Here is a 24,674-nt window from a genome sequence, read left to right as displayed (position 1 = left end):
GTCGCGGAGACAAACAAAGAAAATCGCTGGGTGGGACCACCGGGCCGGGCGAGCCCTGGGGAGGGGCGCTCGGCCTGAGATCTGGAGAATCCTGCGTCCGCCTACCGCCGCTCGGGGAACGGAGGCGGGGCGGACCCAGACTCCAGCTCCGGCGGGGAGGGCGGCTGGGGCGGGGCTATGCGGAGCGGAGAGGCGGGGCGCACTAACGGAAAGCTTGTCACCGGGTGGGGCCATGGACAGGCCGGGGTCTCTGGGAGCTGCTGGTAGCGTTAAAGGAGAGATCCCCGGAAGGGCCACCAGGGAAGGGTCCGGAGGGGGCCGAGGCTTGGAGGCCGACTCCAGACTGCCCCCTAGGGTAGCTGTGTTTCAAGGCTTTGGGCCTCCGTTGCACTCCGGGGGCAACGTCATTCCCAGTACTAATTCCAGCCGGCCCTCCGACGGAGTAGTGACCCGCGGTTCCTGGCCGAGTCAACACCCTGGGGAGGTGGTTGGCCATAGCTTTGGGCCCAGCATCGCCCCTGGTAGAGTCAACGCCCCCGGTAGAACTGGGGCGTCCAGCCCCGAGCCCGGGGGGCTTAGCCCGGGGTGCAGTGGACACTCGGGATCTACCAGCTTGCATAGTTGTGAGGACCGGCCTCGGGGCATCCTAAAAAACAGCAGCTCCACAGTAGTGCAGAAATCACCCTCTGTGGAGAAGTAAGAAACACCGCCCCCCACTTCTCCCCTCTGCTCCCCTCCGCTCCCAGCAGGCTAACTAGAGACTGGAGAGGAGTTACCAGCACCCGAGCACCCTCAGGGCCCGAGCCCTGAGGGAAGGGGCGGGGCTCCTGAGAACTTGACATGAGAGTCCCTGGGGGCAATTGGGTGGGAAATCAGATTTCAGGACTCTGGGAGTGCAGCAGACGTCCAACAAATCCTAGCCACACAGTACCAAGGTTATCATTGTGTCTGACCCCATCTCTAAAAGGGAGTGTAAAAGTGTTTAATGACTGCAAAGCCTTGAGGAAGGGGTCATAGAATAATCTCCTCCCTCCCCCCTCACTTTTGTGTGTCCTCTCCTTACCTTAGGAAGTCTCAGCACTGGGATGAGATGAACATCCTGGCTACCTACCACCCTTCTGACAAAGACTATGGTTTTATGAAGGTGGATGAGCCAGGAACCCCCTACCACAGGTGCCAAGCCCTCAGTTAGCTTTTCAACCTAGATTCTTCTTTGTTCTAACAAAGGGATCTGGGGAGGAGGTAGAGAAGCCTTGGGGACTGGATGTTGCCCCACTCCTGGCACTGCTTCCTCTTTGCAGGATGCATGACAGTGATGAGGACCTATCTGCAGGGCCCTCCTTCAAGGTGACTCCAGAAGCACTATCAGAGAAGTGAGTGTTCTGTTGGAGTTGAGGTGGGAGTTGAAAAGTGTTGATAGAGCTCTTTTTCTTTTTGTCTCCTAAAATGGATGTGTGTGTGTGTGTGTGAGTGTGTGTGTGTGTGTGTGTGTGTGTGTGTGTGTGTGTGTGTGTGTATTTGTTTGTACTGGGACTTGCACTTGAACTCAGGGCTGGGCACTGTCCCTTAGTTTTCTCACTCAAGGCTGGTGATGCCTTACCACCTGAGTCACACCTCCTCTTCTAACTTTGTTGTTGTTGGTGGTGGTGGTGGTTGTGGGGCTGGGCACTGTCCTTGAGCCTCTTGGTGCTCAAGACTAGTGTTCTACCACTTGAGCCACAGTGTCACTTCCAGTTTTTGAGTGATTAATTGGAGATAAGAGTCTCATGGGGACTTTTCTGCCCAGGGTGGCTTCAAACCATGAGCCACAGATCTCTGCCTCCTGAGTAGCTAGGATTACAGGTGTGAGACACTAGCGCCTGGCTTTCTTCCAACTTTTTGCTGGTCAACTGAAGATATGAGTTGCAAGGAATTGACTACTTGGGCTGGTTTTGAGCTACAATCATCACATCTCAGCCTCCTGAGTAGCTAGGATTACAGGAGTGAACCACCACCCTATTAAAATTGGATGTAAAATACCTATTACATCTGACTAGGATAGGACCCATGGAGGGTGGGATCGGCTAGTTTGGTTCAACCCACCACCTGTTCCCATTGTGTTTTTCTCCCTTCTGCCTCCCCAACTAGTCTCCCTCCCCTTCAGGTTTGCAACAATGGACAATTTCCTCCCCAAGGTCCTCCAGTATGGTGATAACAGAAGCTCAAGAACCACAGATAATTTTTCCAAGACACGTGAGAGAGATACAGATGGGGAGAGGGCACTAAATAGAAAAGGGGGCCTTCAGTCAGGCACTGGTGGCTCACTGGTAGTTGTAATCCTAGCTACTCAAGATACTGAGATCTGAGGATCATGGTTCAAAACCAGCCTAGGCAGTAAAGTCCATGAGACTCTTACCACTAGTTAACCACCAAAAAGCCATAAGTGGAGGTGTAGCTCAAGCAAAAAACTTGAGTGCATAGCCCTTGAGTTTAAGCCCTTAGAATTGGCACACACACACACATACACCACACACACAAAGGAAAGAAGAGCCAAGTGCCGGTGGCTCACGCCTGTAATCCTAGCTACTGAGGAGGCTGAGATCTGAGGATAGCAGTTCAAAGCCAGCCCAGGCAGGAAAGTCCGTGAGACTCTAATCTCCAATAAACCACTCGAAAACCGGAAGTGGCGCTGTGGTTCAAGCAGTAGAGCACTCGCCTTGAGCTGAAGAGCTAGAGACAGTGCTCAGGCCCAGAGTTCAAGCCCCAGGACCAACTAAAACAAAACAAAAATCAAAGAAAAAAGGAAGGAAGGGAAGGAGGAGGGCGGGAGGGAGAAAGAAAGAAAGGAAAGAGAAGGAAGGCAAGAGGGAGAAAGGAGAAAGGCAGGCTTTAATGAGAGGCTGGCAAGAAAGCCAAGCTCTCACATTGTCCCACAGACTCCAATGACTTTGACAAACATCGCAAGATACACTACAATGAAGGAAAGTTTCTCAAGGCTCAGAAAAACCTGCCTTTGGACAGTGACATGGACAACAGTGAAAGTAGTTCTGGCATTGGTAGTGGTATTCAAGGTGTGATGATAAATCCAAAGCCCAAGCCTGTGGAGAGAGACTGGACAAAAAGACTGACCAGAGAAGTCAAAGATAAGACTGGCCCAGGGACTTCAAGTCACATCGGACATGCCAACGGTTAGCAATGGGAAGCTTCAGGATCTCAAAGGATTTGTAGTCTAGTGTCAGTTTCAGAGCCCTGTGCCTCTTAGACTTTATGTTCCTCACTCGACCACCATAGTCTGTCTTGTGTAGCAGGCCTACAGTCCTGCTGCCTGGCAGGGGTGGAAGGTGATCCCAGGAAAGAAAGAGGACAGCTGGAGTGCAGTCCCCACTCAGGGTGACTGCTAGTCATCAGAAATGACTAGCAGGTGAAAAACAGCCCAAAAGGGCCAGGAGTTGGTGGCTCATGCCTGTAAACCTAGCTACTTGGGAGGCTGAGATCTGAGGATCACAGATCAAAGCTATCCCAGACTCATATCTCGAAAGAACCAACAAAAAGTTGGAAGTGGGGGGGTGTGACTCAAGTGGTAGAACACCAGCTTTGGGGGTGATAAGAGAAGCCAAGTGAAAGAGGGAGGCCCGAGTTTCAACACCAGTACCAGCACACACACACACACACACACACACACACACACACACACACACACACTTCAAGAGACCACTGAGAATGGAAAGGTCACTGAAGGTTTTCTTTTTTTCCTTTTTCTTTTTTGTCGGTTGTGGGGCTTGAACTCTGGGACTGGGTGCTGTCCCTGTGCTCTTCAGCTCAAGGCAAGCACTCTACCACTTGAGCCACAGTGCCACTTCCAGTTTCCTGAGTGGTTTATTGGAGATAAGAGTCTCAAGGAATTTCTTGCCCTGGCTGGCTTTGAACTTTGATGCTCAGATCTCAGCCGCCTGAGTAGCTAGGATTACAGGTGTGAGCCACCAGCGCCCAGCTTGAAGGTTTTCTGAATTGGAGGATGAAGCAAGAGAAGTAACTGAGAACAGGGGATGGATGAATGGACACAGTTGGTAGCCACAGACTCTGATTGTTTTGGTCATTTCCCCAGATTCTTCTGCCTATGGAAGTCAGTTCCCCAAAGCTTCAACCCCCATCCTCATAGAGCAGAGTATCAGTCAGCAACGTAAGGAATATTACAGCAAAGGAAGATACCTGAGGTCCTGCTCCCACCCAGAGATTAAAGAGGACACAGAAGATGAGCAGGACAGTGAGAGCCAGGGCAGACATTCTGGGGTTGGGGGGGTGGGGGGGGTGGCAGGCAGGGGGAGGGGTGGCGGCTGAGAACCCACAGCCAGCTTGCATGCCCCAATCCTCATTCCAGACTCTACAGGTTTGCCCATAAGCACTGAGGTACGTCTGTTGGACCATACAGGAAGTACCTGTAGAGAACACAAGGTCACTGAAGACTCCATGGATATAGGAATGACAACATTGCAGCCAGGTGAGGGCACCAGGTCACTATCTCCCTGGGCCTAAGTTCTTGGCAAGCTCCCACCTCCTAGCCTCCCAATCCTGTTAAGCTGGTATGTCAGCAACAGGTAGTGATTAAGAGAGACCCTAACATATCCCAGCGTCTGAGGTTGACATTGAAGTCGGAAGGGGTTCTGAGCTTCCCTTAATTTCTGCTTAGACTCCCGTCAAGCCTGGCACTACCACTAGTACTATGGCTTCTTGACTCTTCTCTGCCATCCCACCCCACTCTAGGTACTTCCATGTCCTACAAAAACCATAGGTCTCAGGTGTCGTCCAACTGGTGTCAGTGGCTGAGGGCCAAAGGACTAAACTGCCGAAGCCCAGGGAGCTCAGAAAGTAAATGTGAAAATAGCCAGAATCCTCCAAGTCGGAATGGGCGCACACGTGAGCTCGGGCAGAAATAAGGGGTGCTTTCACTGGCCAGGGAGGCAAAGGGGCTAAGTGAGTAGGAGCTAAGAAGTGTAGGGGTCACATGGGTACGATCTCCTGCTTGCTGCAAGAATGCCCTTAATCCAACCTCTTCTCTCCAGATGAAACCCTGCGGCCCCAATGGACTCTGGAAAAGGAAACCAGACCATGGAAGATGTAGCTTGATTGGGGTGGGGGTAAGGGTAAGGGCAATCTTCCCCTGCTCTCGCTGCCCTAAGGATAGATAATAAAGAGAAGAAGATCAGGAATCTAGGTGCTGCGAATTGAGTACCCAGGCTGGACCTGCTGCTCCGTTAAAGAACAGAGCTTTTTCAAAGGTGTTCACACAGAGAAAATCAGAAAAGCAGATCAGAGAGAAGAAAGCTGGGAATAGTCCAGAGACTGTACTCAATGAGAAATAGGATCAAGCCAAGCATGGTGATGCAAACTTGTAATCCCAGAACAGGAGACTGAAGAGCATCTCAAGTCGAGGGTTGCCTGGGCTACGTAGTGAAACCCTTGTCTCAAAAACCCAAACCCAAAAGAAACTAGGATTTCAAAAGGGTCCACGCTACAACAGGATGACAATGACTAATACAGTTAATTTACTTTGCCATAAATTTACCAGTAAAATCTTTGAATTTTTGTAATAACCCTGGAGGGAGGGATTTTAGTTTCCATCTTCCAGATGAGGAAACTGAGGAACCAGAAAGTGACCAAGCCGGGATTTGAACTTAGATGGTTAGGCTCCCCAAATGCAAATCACTGAAGGAGAAGTAGAGAGTAGAGAGAGGTAGAGAGGGAAAAAGTAAGAGAGAGAGAGAGAGAGAGAGAGAGAGAAAGCGGGGGGGGGGGGGGGGGGGCAGAGGCAGGGCAGGCCAAGAGGAAGGTGACTGCAGATAGTCTCTGGGGGCGGGGCTGTGGCTTGTCTGATCTCAGGCCCCCTGCTCTGCCCAGGCCCCACCCTTGCCCCCTCCTACTTCCAGCACTGTTGAAAGTGTGGGGTGAGAGAACCTCCTGGGATACCCCTTGCCCTTGGGGGACAGAATTGTACCCCCAGGTCTGACCCAGCCGAGGATCTTCTCCTCCTTCCTCATCAACGCTCCTCCTGGGGCAGGGAGTGCCTCTATCTGCATCCTCCCCTGCCCGAATCTCTAGGGCCCTCAGCCCGCAGCAGTCAAGCTAAGATGACCGTCAAGCTGGATTTTGAAGAGTGTCTCAAGGACTCACCCCGCTTCCGGTAAGTGTATGCTAAGTGTATGCGGGTCTGGGAAGCTGAGGAAGGGAATGTCCAACACACGCGCGCGCGCGCGCACACACACACACACACACACACACACACACACACACACACACACACACACACACACACACACACACACACACACACACACACACACACACACACACACACACACACCACCTTCTTCTACAGGCCAACTGCCTTTCTGGGCTAAGGCCTCACAGAGACAAGAGGGAGGTGGCAGCCCAAAGTGGTACCTTTGCTATTAAACCAGGGTTCGTCAGTGCTTTCCACTCTCTGCCTGCACCTCTGGCCTTTCTATGCTGCGATGGGGTGGGGGGCGGTGGGCTCCATGCTGTATTCTATCCTCCTCCTCCTCAGGGGGATCTTGCCCCTCCCCCAGCACCTGCTACGGGGTGGTTAGCAACTTCCTGTCCTAGCCACATCCACCCTCCTTCTCACTCTTCCGGCTATGGCCTGGGTTCTAGTAGCTTTATACTGTGCAGAGTGGGTAAGAGCAGGCAGGTGGAGAGCACTTCTCAACTAAGAAGCTTTGTCTGTGCCCACCACCCAAAGACCCCAATATACACCCTGATAAGGCAGACAACCCAGGGCACCCAATGTCTCCCATAATCCCATTCCTTCTTTTCCAGAGCCTCTATAGAGCTGGTGGAAGCTGAAGTGTCAGAACTGGAGACTCGTCTAGAAAAGGTGATCCTGATGTGGAGAATTTACCCAGAATCAGATTAGGATAAGAGGGGAAGGCCAAGGAGAAAGATGGAGATTGAGAAAGAGTTCTAGGGCCACTGAATGCTAACTCTGTGAAGTACGTATGTAGAAGACTACAGAAAAACAAAAGCAGTACTTCTATGTCTTTAAGGTGTTTAGAGTCTTAAGATCAAGACTCTTGGGCTGGGAAGGTGGCTCAGTGGTAGAGTGCTTGCCTTGCATGCATGAAGCCTTGGGTTCAATTCCTTAGCACTACATAAGCAGAAAAAGCCAAAAGTGGTGCTGTGGCTCGGGTTGTAGAGCACTAGCCTTGAGCTGAAGAGCTGAGGGACAGCGCCCAGGCCCAGAGTTCAAAAAAAAAAAGTATTTACCTTTATATACTCTACTAGGTATTTTTCTCTCTCTCTTTCTGGCTTGCTTTCTTTCTAAAATTTTTGTGTGTGTGCTGGTCTTGGGCCTTGAACTCAGGGCCTAGGCACTGTTCCTCAACTTTTTTGCTCAAGGCTAGTGCTTTACTACTTGAGTCACTGCTCTACTTCTAGCTTTTGGGTGGGTAATTGTAGATAGGAATCTTGCAGACTTTCTTGCCCAGGCTGGCTTCCGGATCCTCAGATCTCAGTCTCCTGAGTAGCTAGTATTACAGATTGGCACCCAGCTTCTTTTTTTCTTTTTTCTTTTTTTCCAGTCTGGGGCTTGAACTCAGGACCTCCAGTTTTCATTCAGCTTTTTTACTCACAGCTGGCTCCACCATTTGAGGCATACCTCTACTTCAGCATTTTGCTGGTCTGGTTAGAGATAGAGAATTGAAGACATTTTTGCTTTGACTGTGTTTTTTTTAATTTGTTTTTGGTTTTGAAGCTTGGATCTCCAAGTCTTAGCTTCTGAAGTAGCTTGGATTACCAGTACCAGCTTCTATTAGTTTCCTTCCTTCCTTCTTTCCTTCCTTCCTTCCTTCCTTCTCTTTTTTTTTTCTTGTCAGTTGTGGGGCCTGGGCACTGTTCCTGAGCCTCAAATATAGTGCTCTATCACTTTGAGCCACAGTGCCACTTCTGGTTTTCTGGTGGTTAATTGGAGATAAAAGTCTGACAAGCCAGGCGCCAGTGGCTCACGCCTGTAATCCTAGCTACTCAGGAGGCTGAGATTTGAGGGTTGTGGTTCAAAGCCAGCCTGGGCAGGAAAGTCTGTGAGACTCTTATCTCCAATAAACCACCAGAAAATTGGAAGTGGCGCTGTGACTCACGTGGTAGAGCGCTAGCCTTAAGCTGAAGAGCTGAGGGACAGTGCCCAGGCCCAGAGTTCAAGCCCCATGACTGACAAAAAAAAAAAAACAAGTCTCACAGACTTTCCTGCCCAGGCTGGCTTTGAACCACAATCCTCAAATCTCAGCCTCCTGAGTAGCTAAGATTACAGGCGTGAGCCACTGGCACCTGATAGATTTTTTTTTTAGGCTATCAGAAACCTAGTGGCATAAAATATTACACATTTTCTAGTTCCTATGGACCAAGAGACTGGGCATATCTTAGCTGTTGTTATGCTCAGCGTCTCCAAGACTTCAGTCAAGGTCGTGGCTGAAGTTCTAGTCTCACCTAAAGCTCAAGATTTTGTTCTGAGGGGCTGGGAAGGTGGCTCAGTGGTAGAGCGCTTGCCTTGCATGCCTGAGGCCCTGGGTTCGATTCCTCAGTACCACATAAGCAGAAAGAAAAAAGCCAGAAGTGGCGCTGTGGCTCAAGTGGTAGAGCACTAGCCTTGAGCTGAAGAGCTGAGGGACAGTGCCCAGGCCCAGAGTTCAGGCCCCATGAACAGACCCAAAAAAAAAAAAAAAAGATTTTGTTCTGAGCTCATGTGATTGTTGGTAGAATTCAGTTCTTTTATATTGTAAAACTGAGGCCCTCATTTCTTTTTCTTTTCTTTTTTTTCCCCTCTTTTCTTCACTTTTCTTTTCTTTCTTTCTTTCTTTCTTTTTTTTTTTTTTGCCAATCCTAGGGCTTGAACTCAGGGCCTGGGCACTGTCCCTGAGCTGCTTTTGTTCAAGGCTAGCACTCTACCCCTTCAGCCACAGCGCCACTTCCAGCTTATTCTGTTTATGTGGTACTGAGGAATTGAACCCAGGGCTTCATTCATGCTAGGCATCAAGTCTGCCACTAAGCCACATTCCCAGCCCCCGAGGCCCTCATTTCTTTGAGGCCACATATAGTTTGGTCCCCTCCATAGTCATGTCACATTATAGCTTGCTATTGCTATGCTGCAACATCTAGGAGGAAAGTTTTTCTTGTGTGTGCTGGCAAGGTGTTGACAGGTATTAGAAGGCAATCATAGGAGTGTCACCCATCATCACCTTTGCGACACAGTGTGCCCTCATCATGGGACTGATTGTCATCCTGTTGCCTTTGCTTTTAGTATGAAGCAAATCACAATTCTTGCTACACCCAAGCATAGGATTATGCAGATGTGTATCATTGGGGTGTGTCTACCACACTTGCTTATTTGTTTCTTATATATTTTCCCTTGCTAGAATGTGACTGGAGGCTTTTGTGTTTTGTTTTTGCATAATGCTTACAGCTATACCATAGCTTGAAAGCTAGTAGGTAACTGATTCATTTCTTTCTCTCTCTCCCTCTCTCTCTCTCTCTCTCTCTCTCTCTCTCTCTCTGTTTCTATTTTTTGAGATGAAGTGGGGTTGAGGAGGTCATTTCATGTCTCCTTTTTTTGCCCAGGCTGGCCTTGAACTCCTGAGCTCAAACTTTTTCCTGCTTCAGTTTCTGAGTAGCTGAGACTACAGACATACTCCACTGTACTAAGAAAAAAAAAAAAAAAAAATTTTTTTTTGGGTCAGTTGTGGGGCTGGAAATTTTGGCCTGGTTGTTGTCCCTGAGCTCTTCAGCTCAAAGCTAATGCTCTACGATGAGCCACAGCACCACTTCCCGTTTTCTGGTGGTTACTTGGAGATAAGTTTAACAAATTTTCCTGCCCAGGCTTTGAACCACAATCCTCAGATCTCAGCCTTCTGAGTAGTTAGGATTATAGGCATGATCCACTGGGGGCTGGCTTTCAAATATATTTTTTAATTAATTAATTTATTTATTTATTTTTGGTCGGTCGTGGGGCCTGAACTCTGGGCCTGGACGCTGTCCCTCAGCTCTTCAGCTGAAGGCTAGCACTCTACAACCCGAGCCACAGTGCCACTTCTGGCTTTCCTGCTTATGAGTGCTGAGGAATCGAACCCAGGGCCTCATGCATGCAAGGCAAGCACTTTACCACTGAGCCACCTTCCTAGCCCTCAAATTTTATTTATTTATTTATTTTTTTTTTTGGGTTGGTCGTGGGGCCTGAACTCTGGGTCTGGGCGCTATCCCTCAGCTCTTGAGCACTTAGTGCTCTACCATTTGAGCCACAGCACCACAGCACCACTTCTAGCTTTTTCTGCTTATGTGGTGCTGAGGAATCTAACCCAGGGCCTCATGCATGCAAGGCAAGCACTCTACCACTGAGCCATTTTCCCAGCCCCCCTCAAATTAAACCTTTAATTAAACCTTTTATTTTCACCAGGCACAGGTGGATCACAGTCATAACCATAACTACTCAAGAGGCTAAGGTCTGAGAATCTCAATTTGGACCCAGCCTAGCCAGACAAATCTGTGAGACTCTTTATTTCTAGTTAATCAGTATAAAGCCAGAAGTGGAGGCATGGCTCAAGTGGTAGAGTGCCAGCCATGAGCAGAAAATGCCAAGTGATAGCTTGAAGCCCCAAGTTCAACACACATAAAAACAAACAGCTGGGCACAGATGGCTCATACCTGTCGTCCTAGCTCAAGAGGCTGAGATCTGAGGATCTCAAGTCAAAGCCAATCCAGGTATGAAGTCCAGGAGACTTTTATCTTCAGTTAACCAGTAAAAAGCTAGAAATGGATCTCTGTGGCTCAAGTGGTAGAGCACTAGCCCTGAGCAAAAAATGTTCAGGCACAACAGCCAAGCTCTGGGTTCAAGCCTCAGGACCAGCACATCAAAACTAAACAAACAAAACCAAACTTTTATTTTTAATCATAGATTACAGGAATTGCCAAGACAGGGCTCATCACCCCAGCTTCCCTCAAGGGCAGATCTTACGCAACTTGGCTGCGTTGCCAAAATCAGGAAATTAACATTGCTATAATGCACTTAACAATAAAGTCCAATTTTTTTTTTTTTTTTGCAGTCTTGGAGCTTGAACTCAAGGCCTCAGTACTATCCCTGATCTTATTTTGTTCAAGGCTAACACTCTACCACTTGAGCCACAGTGCCACTTCTGGCTTTTTCTGTTTATGTTTTTTTTCTTTTCTTTTTTTTTTTTTTTTTCTGGTCCTGGAGCTTGAACTCAGGGCCTGGGCACTGTCCCTGAGCTGCTTTTGCTCAAGGCTAGCACTCTACCACTTGAGCTACAGCACCACTTCCAGCTTTTTCTGTTTATGTGCTGCTGAGGAATTGAACCCAGGGCCTCGTGCATGCAAGGCAGGCATGCTACCACTGAACCACCTTCCCAACCCCTGGCCTTTTCTGTTTATGTTGTTCTGAGGAATCAAACTGAGGGCTCCATTCATGCTAGGTAAGCACTCTAACATTAAGCCACATTCCCAGCCCTCCACAGACTTTTATTATTTAAAGGTTTTTTTTTGGGGGGGGGGTCCGGTCGTGGGGTCTGAACTCTGGGCCTGGGCATTGTCCCTCAGCTCTTCAGCTCAAGGCTAGTACTCTACCACTTGAGCCACAGCACCACTTCCGGTTTTTTTCTTTTTGCTTATGTGGTGCTGAGGAATTGAACCCAGGGCCTCGAGCATGCCACCTTCCCAGCCCCTATTATTTAAAGTTTTGCATCTTCTTCTTCCTTCTTTTCCTCCCTCCTTCCTTTGCTCCTTCCCTCCTTTCCTCCCTCCTTCTCTCTCTCCCCCTTTCTTCCTCTCTTTCTTTCTTTCAGCTGACAGTGGCTTTGGAGACTGGGTAAGAAGAATGGGCAGGAATTTTACATCAAGGGCAACAGCGGCCAACAAGCAGAGCTCACAGAGCAGGTGTATTAGGGCTGAAAAAAAAAAAAAAACTAAACCTAGTGTGGGAATGTGGCTCAGTGGTAGAGTGCTTTGCCTAGCACACATGAAGCCCTGGGTTTGATTCCTCAGCACCACAAAAACAGAAAAAGCTGCAAGTGGCACTGTGGCTTAAGTGGTAGGGTTGCTAGCCTTGAACAAAAGAAGCTCAGGGACAGTGCCCAGGGCCCTGAGTTCAAGCCCCAGGACTGGCAAAAAAAAAGAAAAGAAAAGAAAAGAAAGTTAAATTTGGGTAGAGGGAAAGCAGGTGAAGCTGGAAAGGGGAAACATAGCCTTGAGCAAGGGGAAAAGAATTGGGGCATGGATGGCAGGTGTAGCTGTTCTGGGGGCTGATGGCACCATTCTATGTTACCCTTGTTTTTTCATAGCTCCTCAAGCTGGGCACAGGCCTTCTGGAAAGTGGGCGGCATTACCTCGCTGCCAGCCGTGCCTTCATTGTTGGAATTTGTGATCTAGCTCGTTTGGGTCCACCAGAGCCCATGATGGCGGTAAGTGGAGTCTGAGCCGGGGTGAGCTGGGAAGAGATAGGATGAGGGGATGGTATTGTAGAAGAAAACTAGCAGGGCTGGGTCTGCTGGCATTTAGGACAGCCATAGCAGAAGTGTAGAATTGTCCCACAACTAGTATTCTCTCTGTACCTCTTCTTCCCTCAGGAGTGTCTGGACAAATTCACTGTGAGCCTGAACCATAAGCTGGATAGCCACTCGGTGAGTAGGGGAAGGAAGGGGGGTGGGAGGGGAGAGATGGGGTATGGATGTCTGGTCCTGATCCCCACCTGCCAACTTCTGCTCCCTTTAGGAACTTCTTGATGCTACTCAACACACTCTGCAGCAGCAAATCCAGACCCTGGTCAAGGAGTGAGATGGGAGGGAGTGGGGCCTTGTTTCCCAGAAACCAGCCCTCTAGCCCTTTATCACAGGGGCCCTCCTGATCGAAGGAGTTGTGAGGTTGGGGGTTTCTAGTGGCTTAATTTCTATCCCTCCCTCCTAAGGACTCCTTTGGATTTCTGACTGTGCATATGGATGCATACTGGTGGGCCTTATCTTGGGGAATGCTCTGCTGGGAGCTGGTATGATTCTGTGTTGTCTTCCCCTTCCCAGAGGCCTTCGGGACTTCCGAGAGGCTCGTCGGGATTTCTGGCGGGGGGCTGAAAGCCTGGAGGCTGCCCTTACCCATAATGCAGAGGTCCCCAGGCGCCGAGCCCAGGAGGCAGAAGAGGCTGGAGCTGCCCTGAGGACTGCTCGAGCCGGGTACCGGGGACGGGCATTGGATTATGCCCTTCAGGTGCTTGCCCCCAGCCTGTCCTTCCAGGGTGTGCCAGGGCCTCAGGTGTACTAATCTCAAGGCTGGTGAGTCCACTGGTATGCAGTGGTAGGGGGTGCTATGATTTCAAGACTCATTTGAGATCTTTTGGGGCCTTCAGGTCAATGTGATTGAAGACAAGAGGAAGTTTGACATCATGGAGTTTGTAAGTTCTGATGAAGGGGGGGGGGGGGCAAGGTGGAAGGGAGCCTGCAGACCAAGAGGAGAAGGGGAGATGGAGAGAGAGGTCCTTCCTCTGCTCTGTGTCCTGCCCACCTTGTCCTCCAGGTGCTGCGTTTGGTGGAAGCTCAGGCTACCTATTTCCAGCAAGGCCATGAGGAGTTGAGCCGGCTGGCCCAGTATCGCAAGGAGTTAGGCGCCCAGGTAGGGCCCCATGGAATAGGCAGATTGTTAGGCTTGAATGAGGGAAGCTTGAACATCTGAGATGCCTCTTCTATGCCCAGTTGCACCAGCTGGTCTTGAACTCGGCACGAGAGAAAAGAGACATGGAACAGAGACATGTGTTACTGAAACAGAAGGTGAGGTCTGGGTAACAGGCTTATGGCCATGATCTCTGCCCACTTCAGTTGCCTTTTGACCCTCCTGTGCCCCCACAGGAGCTAGGTGGGGAAGAACCAGAGCCAAGTCTAAAGGAGGGGCCCAATGGTCTAGTCATGGAAGGACATCTCTTCAAACGAGCAAGCAATGCATTTAAGACCTGGAGCAGGTAAGGAGAGGACACTCAAGTAAACTCACCAAATTTTGTTCTCTGGTACTAAAGGGTTGAAATCATGGCTTCATACTTTCCTAGCTTGGTGCTCTACTACTTGGGCCACACTCCCCGACCTTTTGTCTGTAAGGTGTATGTGTGTGTGTGTGTGTGTGTGTGTGTGTGTGTGTGTGTGTGTGTGTATGTGTGTGATGTACGGGGGCTTGAAATCAGGGCTTGGGCATTGTCTCTCAGCTTGTTCCCTCAAGTCTGATACTCTACTACTTGAACCACAACTCCTTTTCTGGCTTTTTGGTGGTCAGTTGAAGATACAAGTCTCGGGTGCTGGGAAGATGGCTTAGTGGTAGAGTGCTTGTCTCACATGCATGAGGCCCTGGGTTTGATTCCTCAGCACCACATAAACAGAAAAAGCAGAAGTGATGCTGTGGCACAAGTGGTAGAATGCTAGTCTTGAGCTGAAGAGCTGAGGGACAGCACCCAGGCCCAGAGTTCAAGCCCCACAACTGGCAAAAAAAGAAAAAAAGGAAGGAAGGAAGGAAGGAAGGAAAGAAGGAAAGGTAAAAGTCTCATGGACTTTCCTGCCTAGACTAACTTGATCTCAGATCTCAGCTTCCTGAGTAGTTAGGATTACATGTGAACCATTGGTACTTGGCTGGCTTCCTTCTTTCCTTCCTGCCCAGGCTGGCTTTGGACCACAATCCTCAGATCTCAGCCTCCTGAGTAGCTAGGATTACAGGTGTGAGCCACTGGCACTCAGCTGACCTTATGCTTTTGCTTGTCCTTTTTGCTCATGCTGGTGCTTTACTACTTGAGCCACACCTGTAGCTCTGATTTTTGCTGGTTAATTAGAATTTGTCTGTACAGGCTGGCTCTAAACTATGATCTCACTCAACCTTTTAAGTGTCCCAGGCTGGTATTGAACTCAAGAATCCTCTGACTCTGAATCCTTAGTAGTTGGGGTTGTAGGTATGTCCCACTATGTCTGGCATTAGTTTTCTGGGTAGTGATTTTAGTGTGCTAAATACAGAAGAAGGAGGAGGAGGAGGAGGAAGAGGAAGAGGAGAAGGAGAAGGAGGAGGAGGGGGCGGGAGGAGGAGGAGGAGGAGGAGGGGGAGGAAGAAAAAAAACCAGACAAAAGCCCATTTCATAGGATATACATTCCATCAGCCAAAACAGACAATTTAAGCATAAGAAGTAAGTAGGTAGCCAGGCACTGGTGGCTCATGCCTGTAATCCTAGCTGAGATCTGAGGATGCAGTTCAAAGCCATCCCATGAAGGAAAAGTCCATGAGACTCTTTTTTTTTTTTTTTGTCAGTTGTGGGGCTTGAACTCTGGGCCTGAGTGCTGTCCCTCAGCAATTCAGCTCAAGGCGAGCGCTCTACCACTTGAGCTACAGCACCACTTCCAGTTTTCTGGTGGTTTATTGAAGATAAGAGTTTCACAGACTTTCCTGCCCGGGCTAGCTTTGAACCACGATCCTCAGATCTCAGCCTTCTGAGTAGCTAGGATTACAGGCATGAGCAACTGGCGCCCGGCATCCATGAGACTCTTATCTCCAATTAACCACCAGAAAATAAGAAATGGCACTGTGGCTCATGGGATAGAGTGCTCACTTTGATCTGAAAAGCTCAGGGACAATGCCGAGGCCCAGAATTCAAGCCCCATGACCAACCAAAAAAAAAAAAAAAAAGTAAATAGGTTGTTATATTAGAAAGTAATACTAGCTGGGCACTAGTGGCTCATGCCTGTAATCCTAGCTACTCAGGAGGCTGAGATCTAAGGATCTCAGTTCAAAGCCAGCTTGGGCAGGAGTCCAAGAGACTCTTATCTCCAATTAATTAAATAAAAAGCTGTAAGTAGCCCTGTAGCTCAAATAGTAGAGTGCTAGCCTTGAGCAAAAAGAGCTTAGGGACAGCACCCAGACTCACGGTCCAAGGCCTAGGACTGGAAAAATAATAATACTGCCACAGAAGGAAAAGAATACAGTAAAGAACATGGCTCACTGGATAGGTAGTGCAATTGTCTTTTTTTTTTTTTTTTCAGTGCTGAGGATCAAACTTAGTGCCTCAAACATTGCTAAGCAAAAGCTCTACCACTGGACCATTTCCCCAGCTTGGGGTGGGTCACAGTAGACCTTGTGAGAAGGTGACATTTTTTTCTTTTGTGCTTGGTACTAGAGACTAAACTCAGAGCCTAGGTACTGTTTCTTAGCTTTTTCACTCAAAGCTGCTGCTCTTATCTCTTGAGCCATAACTCATTTTTTTGGCTTTTTGATGGTTAGTTGGGAGATAAGAGTTTCATGGGCTTTACTGCCTGATCTGACTTAGGAGTATGATCCTCATATCTCAGCTTCCTGAGTAGCTAGGATTATAGATGTGAACCATGGTGCCTAGCAAGATTACTTTTTTTGGGGGGGGGCAATTGTGGGGCCTGAAGTCTGGGCCTGGGCGCTGTCCCTCAGCTCTTCAGCTTAAGACTAGCGCTCTACCACTTGAGCCACAATGCCACTTACGGCTTTTTTTGCTTATGTGGTGCTGAGGAACCGAACCCAGGGCCTCATGTATGCAAGGCAAGCACTGAGACACCTTCCCAGCCTGCAAGATGACTTTTGGGTCAAGTTGTTAAGGCTATTGGAGGAAGAATATTCTAGGTAGAAGGACCCAGGCCAAGGCCTCGAGACCTGGGCATTTGAAGAACAAGTGATGAAGCAGGCCCTGGGCCTGGACAGAGTTGAAGGAGGAGGAAGTAGGAGTTAATGTGGGTGTGAATTATTCTAGGTCCTTCTAGACTTTTGCCAAACTCGAGTCTAGAGATCCTAAAAATGAGGAGTACCTATAGGGTTTGGAGCAGGATGATGACATGCTCTGACATGGCTATGTCCTCTTCCAGAGGTACTACCAGCCCATGCTGTGCCTTTGTGCAGAGCATGGAGTTCTTTCCCCAACATATAACCATTTGTCAAAATTATAGTAGTAGTTTTGTAAATTTTGTGAGATTACAGTTGTAATCTCAGCACTCAGGAGATGGAGGTAGGAGGGTCATGAATTCAATGCCACCTTGGTCTAAATAGTGTAGCTTAGTGGTAGAGTGCTTGCTGGCATGCATGAAGCCCTGGGTTCAATTCCTCAGAACCACATACACAGAAAAAGCCAGAAGTGGCACTGTGTCTTAAGTAGTAGAGTGCTAGTCTTGAGCAAAAGAAGCTCAGGAACAGTCCCCAGGCCCTGAGTTCAAGCCCTAGGACTGCCCCACCCAAAAAAAAATTACCACCAGGAAGCAGAGCTGGAGGTGTGTTGTTCAAGTGGTAGAACACCAGACTAGCAAGTGCAAGCCCTTGAGTTCAAACACCATTATTTCCTCCACCAAAAATTAAAAAGAAAAAGGTTGTAGATTCAAATGCATTCATGACACACTCAGAAATGTTTACCAGCTATTTGAAACCCTTTAGCTCAGGCAAATAGGAAGTTATCAAGAACTTTTTTTTTTTTTTGGTCCAGTCGTGGGGCCTGAACTCTGGGCCTGGGTGCTGTCCCTCAGCTCTTCAGCTCAAGGCTAGCGCTCTACCACTGAGCCACCTTCCCAGCCCAAGAACTTTTACAGGTACTAATAGCACTGGCCACAAGGGAAAACAATGGTAATGCTGAGTATTGGTGACTTATGCTTATTATCCCCAATCTTAGCTGCTCAGGAGGCTGAGAGCTGAGGATCCAGTTTCTAAGCTAGCCAGGGCAGGAAAGTTCATGAGCCTCTTTGTTTGTTTGTTTGGCTTTTTTTTTTTTGTCAGTTGTGGGACTTGAACTCAGGGCTTGGGTGCTGTCCATGAGCAATTTTGCTCAAGGCTAACTCTCTACCACTTTGAGCCACAGCACCATTTCCAGATTTCTGGTGGTTAATTGGAGATAAGAGTCTCATGGACTTTCCCACCTGGGCTGGCTTTGAACCGACATTTTTAGATCTCAGCCTCTGGAGCAGCTAGGATTACAGGCGTGAGCCAATAGCACAGGCTCCAAGAGACTCTAATCTCTAATCAGCAAAAGCCAGAACTGGAGCTATTGCTCAAGTAATAGAGTGCCTTGGGCAAAACATCTAGGGACAGTACTCAGGTTAAGTTCAAGCCCCAGTAGCTGCACACACATTAAACCCCCTCCCCAAAACTTATTAAAAAAGAATTTTACTGCCATCTGCTGGAATGCTTCTTATAAATATAATCCAATCTGGGTTACTCAAGGTGTGATGACAACTCTTTAGATGTTTCAGTCTGTATAACTGTCCACCTTCTGTAGAATGTCTCCTGTGGGTGGTCAGTGCAAGTCTCCTCTCAGCAAGGTCCTTATGGGGGAAAGGTCACAGCCTCTCTTCTGTCCCTTCCTGAGCATCATCCAAGGCTGTCCTCACCCATAACTGCTTTCACTTCCTCCAGACGCTGGTTCACCATTCAGAACAACCAACTGGTTTACCAGAAGAAGTATAAGGTGGGTAGGTCCTGGATGCCTGAGTTCCAGGGAAACTCAGCCCTTTCTTATGGCTGGACATCAGTTTCCTCATTACCTTCTTCTTTCTTCTATCTTCTTCTTCTTTCCTCAGTACCTACCTTCTTTTACAGGACCCTGTGACTGTAGTGGTGGATGATCTTCGACTCTGTACAGTGAAACACTGCCCAGACTCAGAAAGGCGTTTTTGCTTTGAGGTAGTTTCTACCAGCAAGTGAGTACAGTCCCCAGGGGTGACACTCTAATGTCTGTTTAGCAACTAGAAAGGCAGGGCAATCATGTAGTACCAGGCCTTGAGTCTGGATTGAGGTGAGGGGCATTGGTGGGAGTATGTTATCATTGAAGTGCACCAGGAGTTGGTGGCTCATCTCTGTAATCCTAGCTACTAGGAGGCTGAGACCTGAGGATCATGGTTCAGAAGGCATCAAAGACGTTGAGACTGTTATGTCCAATTATTCATCAAAAGGCTGGAACTGGAGAGTACTCACATGGTTCACATGGTAGAGTACTAGTCTTGAGCAAAAAAGCTCAAGGACCCAGGACCCACCCTCCAGCCCCCCACATACATACAATTTTTTTTGGCAGTCCTGGGGCTTGAACTCAGGGCCTGGGCACTGTCCGTGAGCTTCTCTTTGCTCAAGGCTAGTATTCTACCACTTGAGCCACAGTGCTGTTTCTGGCTTTTTCTGTGTATGTGGTACTGAGGAATCAAATCCATGGCTTCATGCATGCTATGCAAGCACTCTACCACTAAGCCACATTGCCGGCCCACACATACAATTTTTTAATAATATAATTTTGTTGTTAAGGTGTTGTACAGAGGGGTTACCATTTCATGATGCAGACAATATGTACATTTCTCTTTTGGGTGATGTCACCCCTTTCTTCAGTTTCCCCCAGTTTCTCCCTCCAGTCCCTGCCCACAAGCTGCATAGTTAATTTTCTACCTAGTATATGTTGAATACCACGATTGCATTTGTTCACCTTCCTCCCTCCCTGTCTGTATCTCTCCTTTGCTCTCCCCAAAAAGCAGAAAAAGAAAACACACACATACACACACCACCACCACCTACAGAAACATGAATAACCCATGCTTTCATTTTCTGGATTTCATTTCTAAATCAGTACAATTCATACTAAATCCGTACAACTGGGCGTAGTTGAATATCAGCTGATTCTTAGCCTGTCCATCCTGCCACTTGGCTCTTCAGGTCTCAGACCCCACCCTGTTACCTTCAACCCCCAACCCTAGGTCCTGCCTGCTCCAGGCTGACTCTGAGCGCCTTCTGCACCTGTGGATCAATGCTGTTCAGAGCAGCATTGCCTCAGCCTTTAGCCAGGCCCGCCTTGATGACAGCCCCAGAGGTCTAAGCCAGGTACCTTGATCTGTGGGTGTGAAGCCAGCTAGCCCTGGGAGATGGGGGACCCTTGGTCATCCTTTCTTCTCTGGTCTTCCTCAGGGCTCAGGACACCCGGCCCTTGGCTACGCTGCCACACTGGGCTGTGGTGGGACAGTCCGGGGAAGGGAGCCTGGGGGAGTTGGGCATGTGGCAGCCCTGGTGCAGAGTGTGGATGGCAATGCCCAGTGCTGTGACTGCAGGGAGCCAGCCCCAGAGTGGGCCAGCATCAATCTTGGAGTCACCCTCTGCATTGAGTGCTCTGGAATCCACAGGTCATTTCCCTACAGTTCTTCTTCTCCTCGCTCTTGGAGTGTGACCCCCTGCCCATCCCACAAGCACTGTCCTCTGCTCTGCCCTGACTTCCTCCTACCTGATGGTTCTGTCACTTGTTCCCAGTGCTGAACCATGCCTGCAGGGGGCACACGTGCAACCAGGTGGGCACAGCCCATCATAGTGTCTCCATCTGGCCAGGTTTGGGGGCCTCCTAGAGAGATGTACTGGCTTGGTTTGGGGAAACATGTGTCAGGGCTTGCTGAGGGTGGTGGAGCCTCAGAAGAAGGGGTAGTGAGGCCTTGGAATAGATATAAGGCTCTTACCTTACCCCCAGTTGGTCTGGTGCAAGGAGAGAGGAGAATGGCATGGGAAGAATTAGGTAACTGGAGAGGATGAAACATAGATAAAGTAAAAGAAACTACCAGAACTCTGTCTCAAGTCTTTTCCAGAGTGACAGCAGTCTCCCAAGCCCTAGAGGCCATGATTCCCTCTCTGGCCCTCTAGGAGCCTTGGTGTTCACTTCTCCAAAGTCCGATCTCTGACCCTTGACTCCTGGGAGCCAGAACTAGTCAAGGTAACCTGGGGTATTATAAAGACTGTGAAAACAGAATTGGGGAGCCCTGAAGGGTCCAGACATCTAATCATGTAGTGTCTTTCTTCCTCTCCCTTTTCCTCTGTCTGTCTGTCTGTCTCCTCCATTCCCTGCCCCCTGCCTGGGCCCCCTGAAGCTTATGTGTGAGCTGGGAAATGTTGTCATCAACCAGATCTATGAGGCCCGTGTGGAGGCCATGGCAGTGAAGAAGCCAGGACCCACCTGCTCCCGGTGAGGCTGGAGTGCAGGTGCCAAGGGCTCCCCTCCATGTGGAGAGGAGATGGGGGAAAAAGAATGCTCCCTTTTTCTTCCCCAACAGGCAGGAGAAGGAGGCCTGGATTCATGCTAAATATGTAGAGAAGAAGTTCCTGACCAAGCTTCCCGAGATCCGAGGGCGAAGGAGTGGCAGGGGACCCCCAAGAGGGCATCCTCCTGTGCCCCCAAAGCCTGGTATCAAGCCCCGGCCAGGGAATGTATCTAAGCCAGGTATAGAGTTGGTTAGACATTTGCTGAATGTCTTCTATGTGCCAGGCCGTATAGGGGGCCACTGGGGTCTTATAATGGGATGTAGCACTAAATACAGGGAGGAATATGGGACAGGGGTGGCTACATAAGAGACATCTACAGCAGGAGAAGAGGCAGGAGACTTTGGGATTTCCAAGGCATTGGGAAGAAGGGCGGGAGGTGAGTCTGTCAGTCAGCTCACCTATGACACCTAGCCAGTTGGGGTAGTTGGACAGGATGAGGTTGGTGATGCTGGCTAAACCCCACTCCTCCCTCCCCACAAACCTACACACACTTACATGTAATCACACCCATGTCACCATAATCTTGACTCACAAAGGCCTCCCACAATTTAGAAGTGACCTGTCTTGTTGCAACATCAGGGGACTGCTGAAGGTTTTCTCTGCAGACTCAGCACTGATTTCCCCTAACAAAACTCACTCCTAACAGAGTCTCCCTCTGATGACCTGGGAAGCCTGCACCCTGGGGCCTTGCTGTTCCGATCTGCTGGGCATCCTTCATCCCTTCCCACCATGGCTGATGCCCTTGCCCATGGAGCTGATGTCAACTGGGTCAATGGGGGTCAGGAGAATGCCACACCACTGATCCGTGCCACGGCTGCTGTGAGAGCCATGCTGACCTCTCTGCCCCACCTTACTTGAAAGTTCCTATAATCCCCACCCCATAGGAAGAAATAAGCAATACAGATTGGTTGCTAAGAGTATGATTTAGAGGCAGAGAACCTAAATTTGAATTCAGGCCATGTATAGGTGACTTTGAACAAGTTAACAATCTTTTTGCCTCAGTCTCCAAATCTGTAAAATACAGATAGCATAACTAATAAGTCTAATCTGATAAAATGATGCTATGACTTCAATACCTGGGACTATGAATATGTACTGTAAATATATGTACTATGAGCTGGGAATGTGGCTTAGTGGTAGTGTGGTTGCCTAGCATGCCTGAAGACCTGGGTTCCTGGAAGTGGTGCTCTGGCTCAAGTGGTAGAGTGCTAGCCTTGAGCAAAAGACGCTCAGGAACAGTGCTTAGGCCCTGAGTTCAAGCCCTAGAACTGACAATATGTATATATATTAAGTGCCAGAGCTAGCCAGATTACTGCTCATAATCCTAGCTACTCAGGAGGCTGAGATCTGAGGATCATTGTTTGAAGCCAGCCTGGACAAGAAGGTCTATCAGATTCTTATCTCCAATTAACTAGCAAAATGCTGAACATGGAGCTAGGGCTCAAGAGGTAGAGTGCCAGCCTTGAGGAAAAAAAGCTGAGCTCAACCCCAGTACTAGCCAAAGTAAAAAAAAGTGGAAATGGAGTTGTGCTGTGGCTCAAGTGGTGTAGAGTACTAGTCTTGAGCAAAAACACTCAGGGATGGTGCCCAGGTCATGAGTCCCAAGGCTGGCACATACACACATACACACACACACACACACACACACACACACACACACACACACACACTCACAGAGGCAGAGTTAAGCCTAGTTACCATACCCCTAAACCATCTGAAAATTCACTTGTAAAGATGCTCTTTGTTGGGCTGGGAAGGTGGCTCAATGGTAGAGTGCTTGCCTTGCATGCATGAGGCCCTGGGTTCCATTCCTCAGCACTACATAAGCAGAAAAAACCAGAAGTGGCGCTGTGGCTCAAGTGGTAGAGCATTAGCCTTGAGCTGAAGAGCTGAGGGACAGCACTCAGGCCCAGAGTTCAGGCCCCATGACCAACCAAAAAAGAAAGAAAGAAAGAGAAAGAAAAGAAAAGAAAAGAAAGAAAGAAAGAAAAAGAAAGAAAAGAAAGAAAGAAAGAAAAAGAAAAGATGTTCTTTGTTGTCTCCTCCATGCAGAATTCTCTTCTGGCCTGTGAGTTTCTCCTCCAGAATGGAGCAAATGTGAACCAAGCAGACAGTGCGGGCCGTGGACCACTCCACCATGCAACCATTCTAGGCCACACTGGGTAGGACCAGCTGGTTGATAGCTGTGGGGACAGTAGTTGAAATAGGGACAGGGCTGAATTTGGCTGTTCTCTCCAGGCTTGCCTGCCTATTCCTGAAACGGGGTGCCGATTTGGGGGCTCTGGACTCTGAGGGCAGGGACCCTCTCACCATCGCCATGGAAACAGCCAACGCTGACATCGTCACTCTGTAAGAAAGCCTGAAGGCTGGGGCTACAGTTTGGACAGTCTATCCATTAGGGTGGGGCTAATGCCAGGACCCAAACTTGGCATTAAGATCCAGGGGCAGGCGAGGCTAGCCAAAAGAAAGGCAGTTCCCTGCGTGGATAGTGGGCATGGAGTGGGAAGGTGAGCTCACCCACTGACAGTTGCTGACTGGAATCTTTTAAGATACTGATGAGACAGATGAATGAAACACAATTCGGGTGAACCGATGGGGAGTTGGGGAGAAGCGAAACTAACATCATTTATTTTGTAATTCCCACCCCTTCAGGCTACGATTGGCAAAGATGAGGGAGGCTGAGGCGGCTCAGGGCCAGGGAGGTAAAGTATTCACCCACACACATAGCCCAGGCCCAGCAGGAATTCTTGTATTTGGCCCTTGCTTATCTGTCCCCCTGGCGTCCAGTTGCCTTAATGCCATTGTTTATTCAACAAATATGTATTGGGCTGGACGTGCCGATGGCTCACGCCTAGCCACTCAAGAGGCTGACCTGTGAGGCAGGAAAGTCCCTGAGACTCTTTTCTCCAATTCACCACCAGAAAACCAGAAATGGAGCTATGGCTCAAATTGGTAGAGGGTTAGCCTTGCTTGAAAGGGCTCCAGGACAGTGCCCAGGCCCTGAGTTCAAGACATCCCCCCCCCCAACAACAACAAAACATACCAATACCAAACAAACAAAAAACAACTATGTATTAGGCCCAGGAAACACACTAGGCCCTCAAAACAAAGAACAGAGCTGCGCTCCACCCACGCTCACTCCTGCCTTTGCTAACTGAGGTGGGGCTATGTGGCTCCCCAAACTTCCTTTCAGGAGATGAGACTTATCTTGATATCTTCCGAGATTTCTCCCTCATGGCTTCAGATGACCCAGAAAAGCTGAGCCGTCGGAGTCACGACCTCTACACGCTCTGATCCGGAGCTTGTCCTCCCCCTCCCCCTTCCCCCCCCCCCCCGTCCCATCCAGGCCCCCCCCTCCTTGACCTTTTCGGCCACTAAAGCCTCTATGCTTTGCTTTTCCCTTTGTAATTCATTGATTGGGCGCCACGTTGGGCAGGGCACGAGCCGTGACCCCGCGGGGTCGGGGGAGCAGCTGGGGGTTCTTGAGCTCGGGTCATTCGGGGGACCCAGTTGGGGGGGGGCGGTGGCCCCGACCCTCCCGGGGAAGGCCGCTCGCTGGGGCGGGGCCGCGGGCCTCCTTTCCCCGCGGGCACCCCGGCCCGCCGGGAGGCATG

At 49.3% G+C, this 24,674-nt stretch overlaps 2 protein-coding genes across 6 annotated transcripts; both read left to right on the top strand.

The window, feature by feature from the left end:
• Positions 1 to 188: 188 nt before the first annotated feature.
• On the top strand, positions 189 to 6,147 carry LOC138813247 (uncharacterized). 4 transcript variants are annotated; one of them, XM_070001532.1, is made up of 10 exons: positions 191 to 696; positions 1,069 to 1,173; positions 1,302 to 1,373; positions 2,144 to 2,232; positions 2,916 to 3,167; positions 4,085 to 4,243; positions 4,358 to 4,477; positions 4,741 to 4,893; positions 5,040 to 5,120; positions 6,076 to 6,147. In XM_070001532.1, exons 1-9 carry the CDS (start codon positions 233 to 235, stop codon positions 5,096 to 5,098), a joined length of 1,473 nt encoding a protein of 490 aa, XP_069857633.1. In that variant the 5' UTR covers positions 191 to 232; the 3' UTR covers positions 5,099 to 5,120; positions 6,076 to 6,147. The 4 variants fall into 4 exon arrangements, with proteins under 4 accessions (XP_069857634.1, XP_069857635.1, XP_069857633.1 ...); XM_070001533.1 differs by lacking the exon at positions 6,076 to 6,147 and having other exon boundaries at positions 189 to 696; positions 4,367 to 4,477; positions 5,040 to 5,186; XM_070001531.1 differs by lacking the exon at positions 6,076 to 6,147 and having other exon boundaries at positions 192 to 696; positions 5,040 to 5,186.
• Acap1 (ArfGAP with coiled-coil, ankyrin repeat and PH domains 1) lies at positions 6,095 to 24,454 on the top strand. Of its 2 annotated transcripts, XM_070001530.1 has the most exons (22): positions 6,095 to 6,157; positions 6,814 to 6,871; positions 12,333 to 12,452; positions 12,618 to 12,671; positions 12,763 to 12,821; positions 13,065 to 13,248; positions 13,388 to 13,432; positions 13,555 to 13,650; positions 13,731 to 13,805; positions 13,884 to 13,993; positions 18,418 to 18,469; positions 18,601 to 18,701; positions 19,740 to 19,863; positions 19,948 to 20,159; positions 20,665 to 20,734; positions 20,889 to 20,983; positions 21,072 to 21,238; positions 21,707 to 21,879; positions 23,113 to 23,222; positions 23,299 to 23,409; positions 23,713 to 23,762; positions 24,254 to 24,454. In XM_070001530.1, exons 1-22 carry the CDS (start codon positions 6,105 to 6,107, stop codon positions 24,352 to 24,354), a joined length of 2,220 nt encoding a protein of 739 aa, XP_069857631.1. In that variant the 5' UTR covers positions 6,095 to 6,104; the 3' UTR covers positions 24,355 to 24,454. The 2 variants fall into 2 exon arrangements, with proteins under 2 accessions (XP_069857631.1, XP_069857630.1); XM_070001529.1 differs by lacking the exon at positions 24,254 to 24,454 and having other exon boundaries at positions 23,713 to 24,084.
• The last annotated feature ends 220 nt before the right edge of the window (positions 24,455 to 24,674 follow it).

This window comes from Dipodomys merriami, unplaced genomic scaffold (assembly GCF_024711535.1).
Source record: "Dipodomys merriami isolate MVZ:Mamm:240054 unplaced genomic scaffold, mDipMer1.0.p SCAF_59, whole genome shotgun sequence".
NCBI classification, from domain to species: domain Eukaryota; kingdom Metazoa; phylum Chordata; class Mammalia; order Rodentia; family Heteromyidae; genus Dipodomys; species Dipodomys merriami.
Note: the sequence above shows the minus strand (reverse complement) of the source record. Positions and strands in the feature narration are given on the sequence as shown.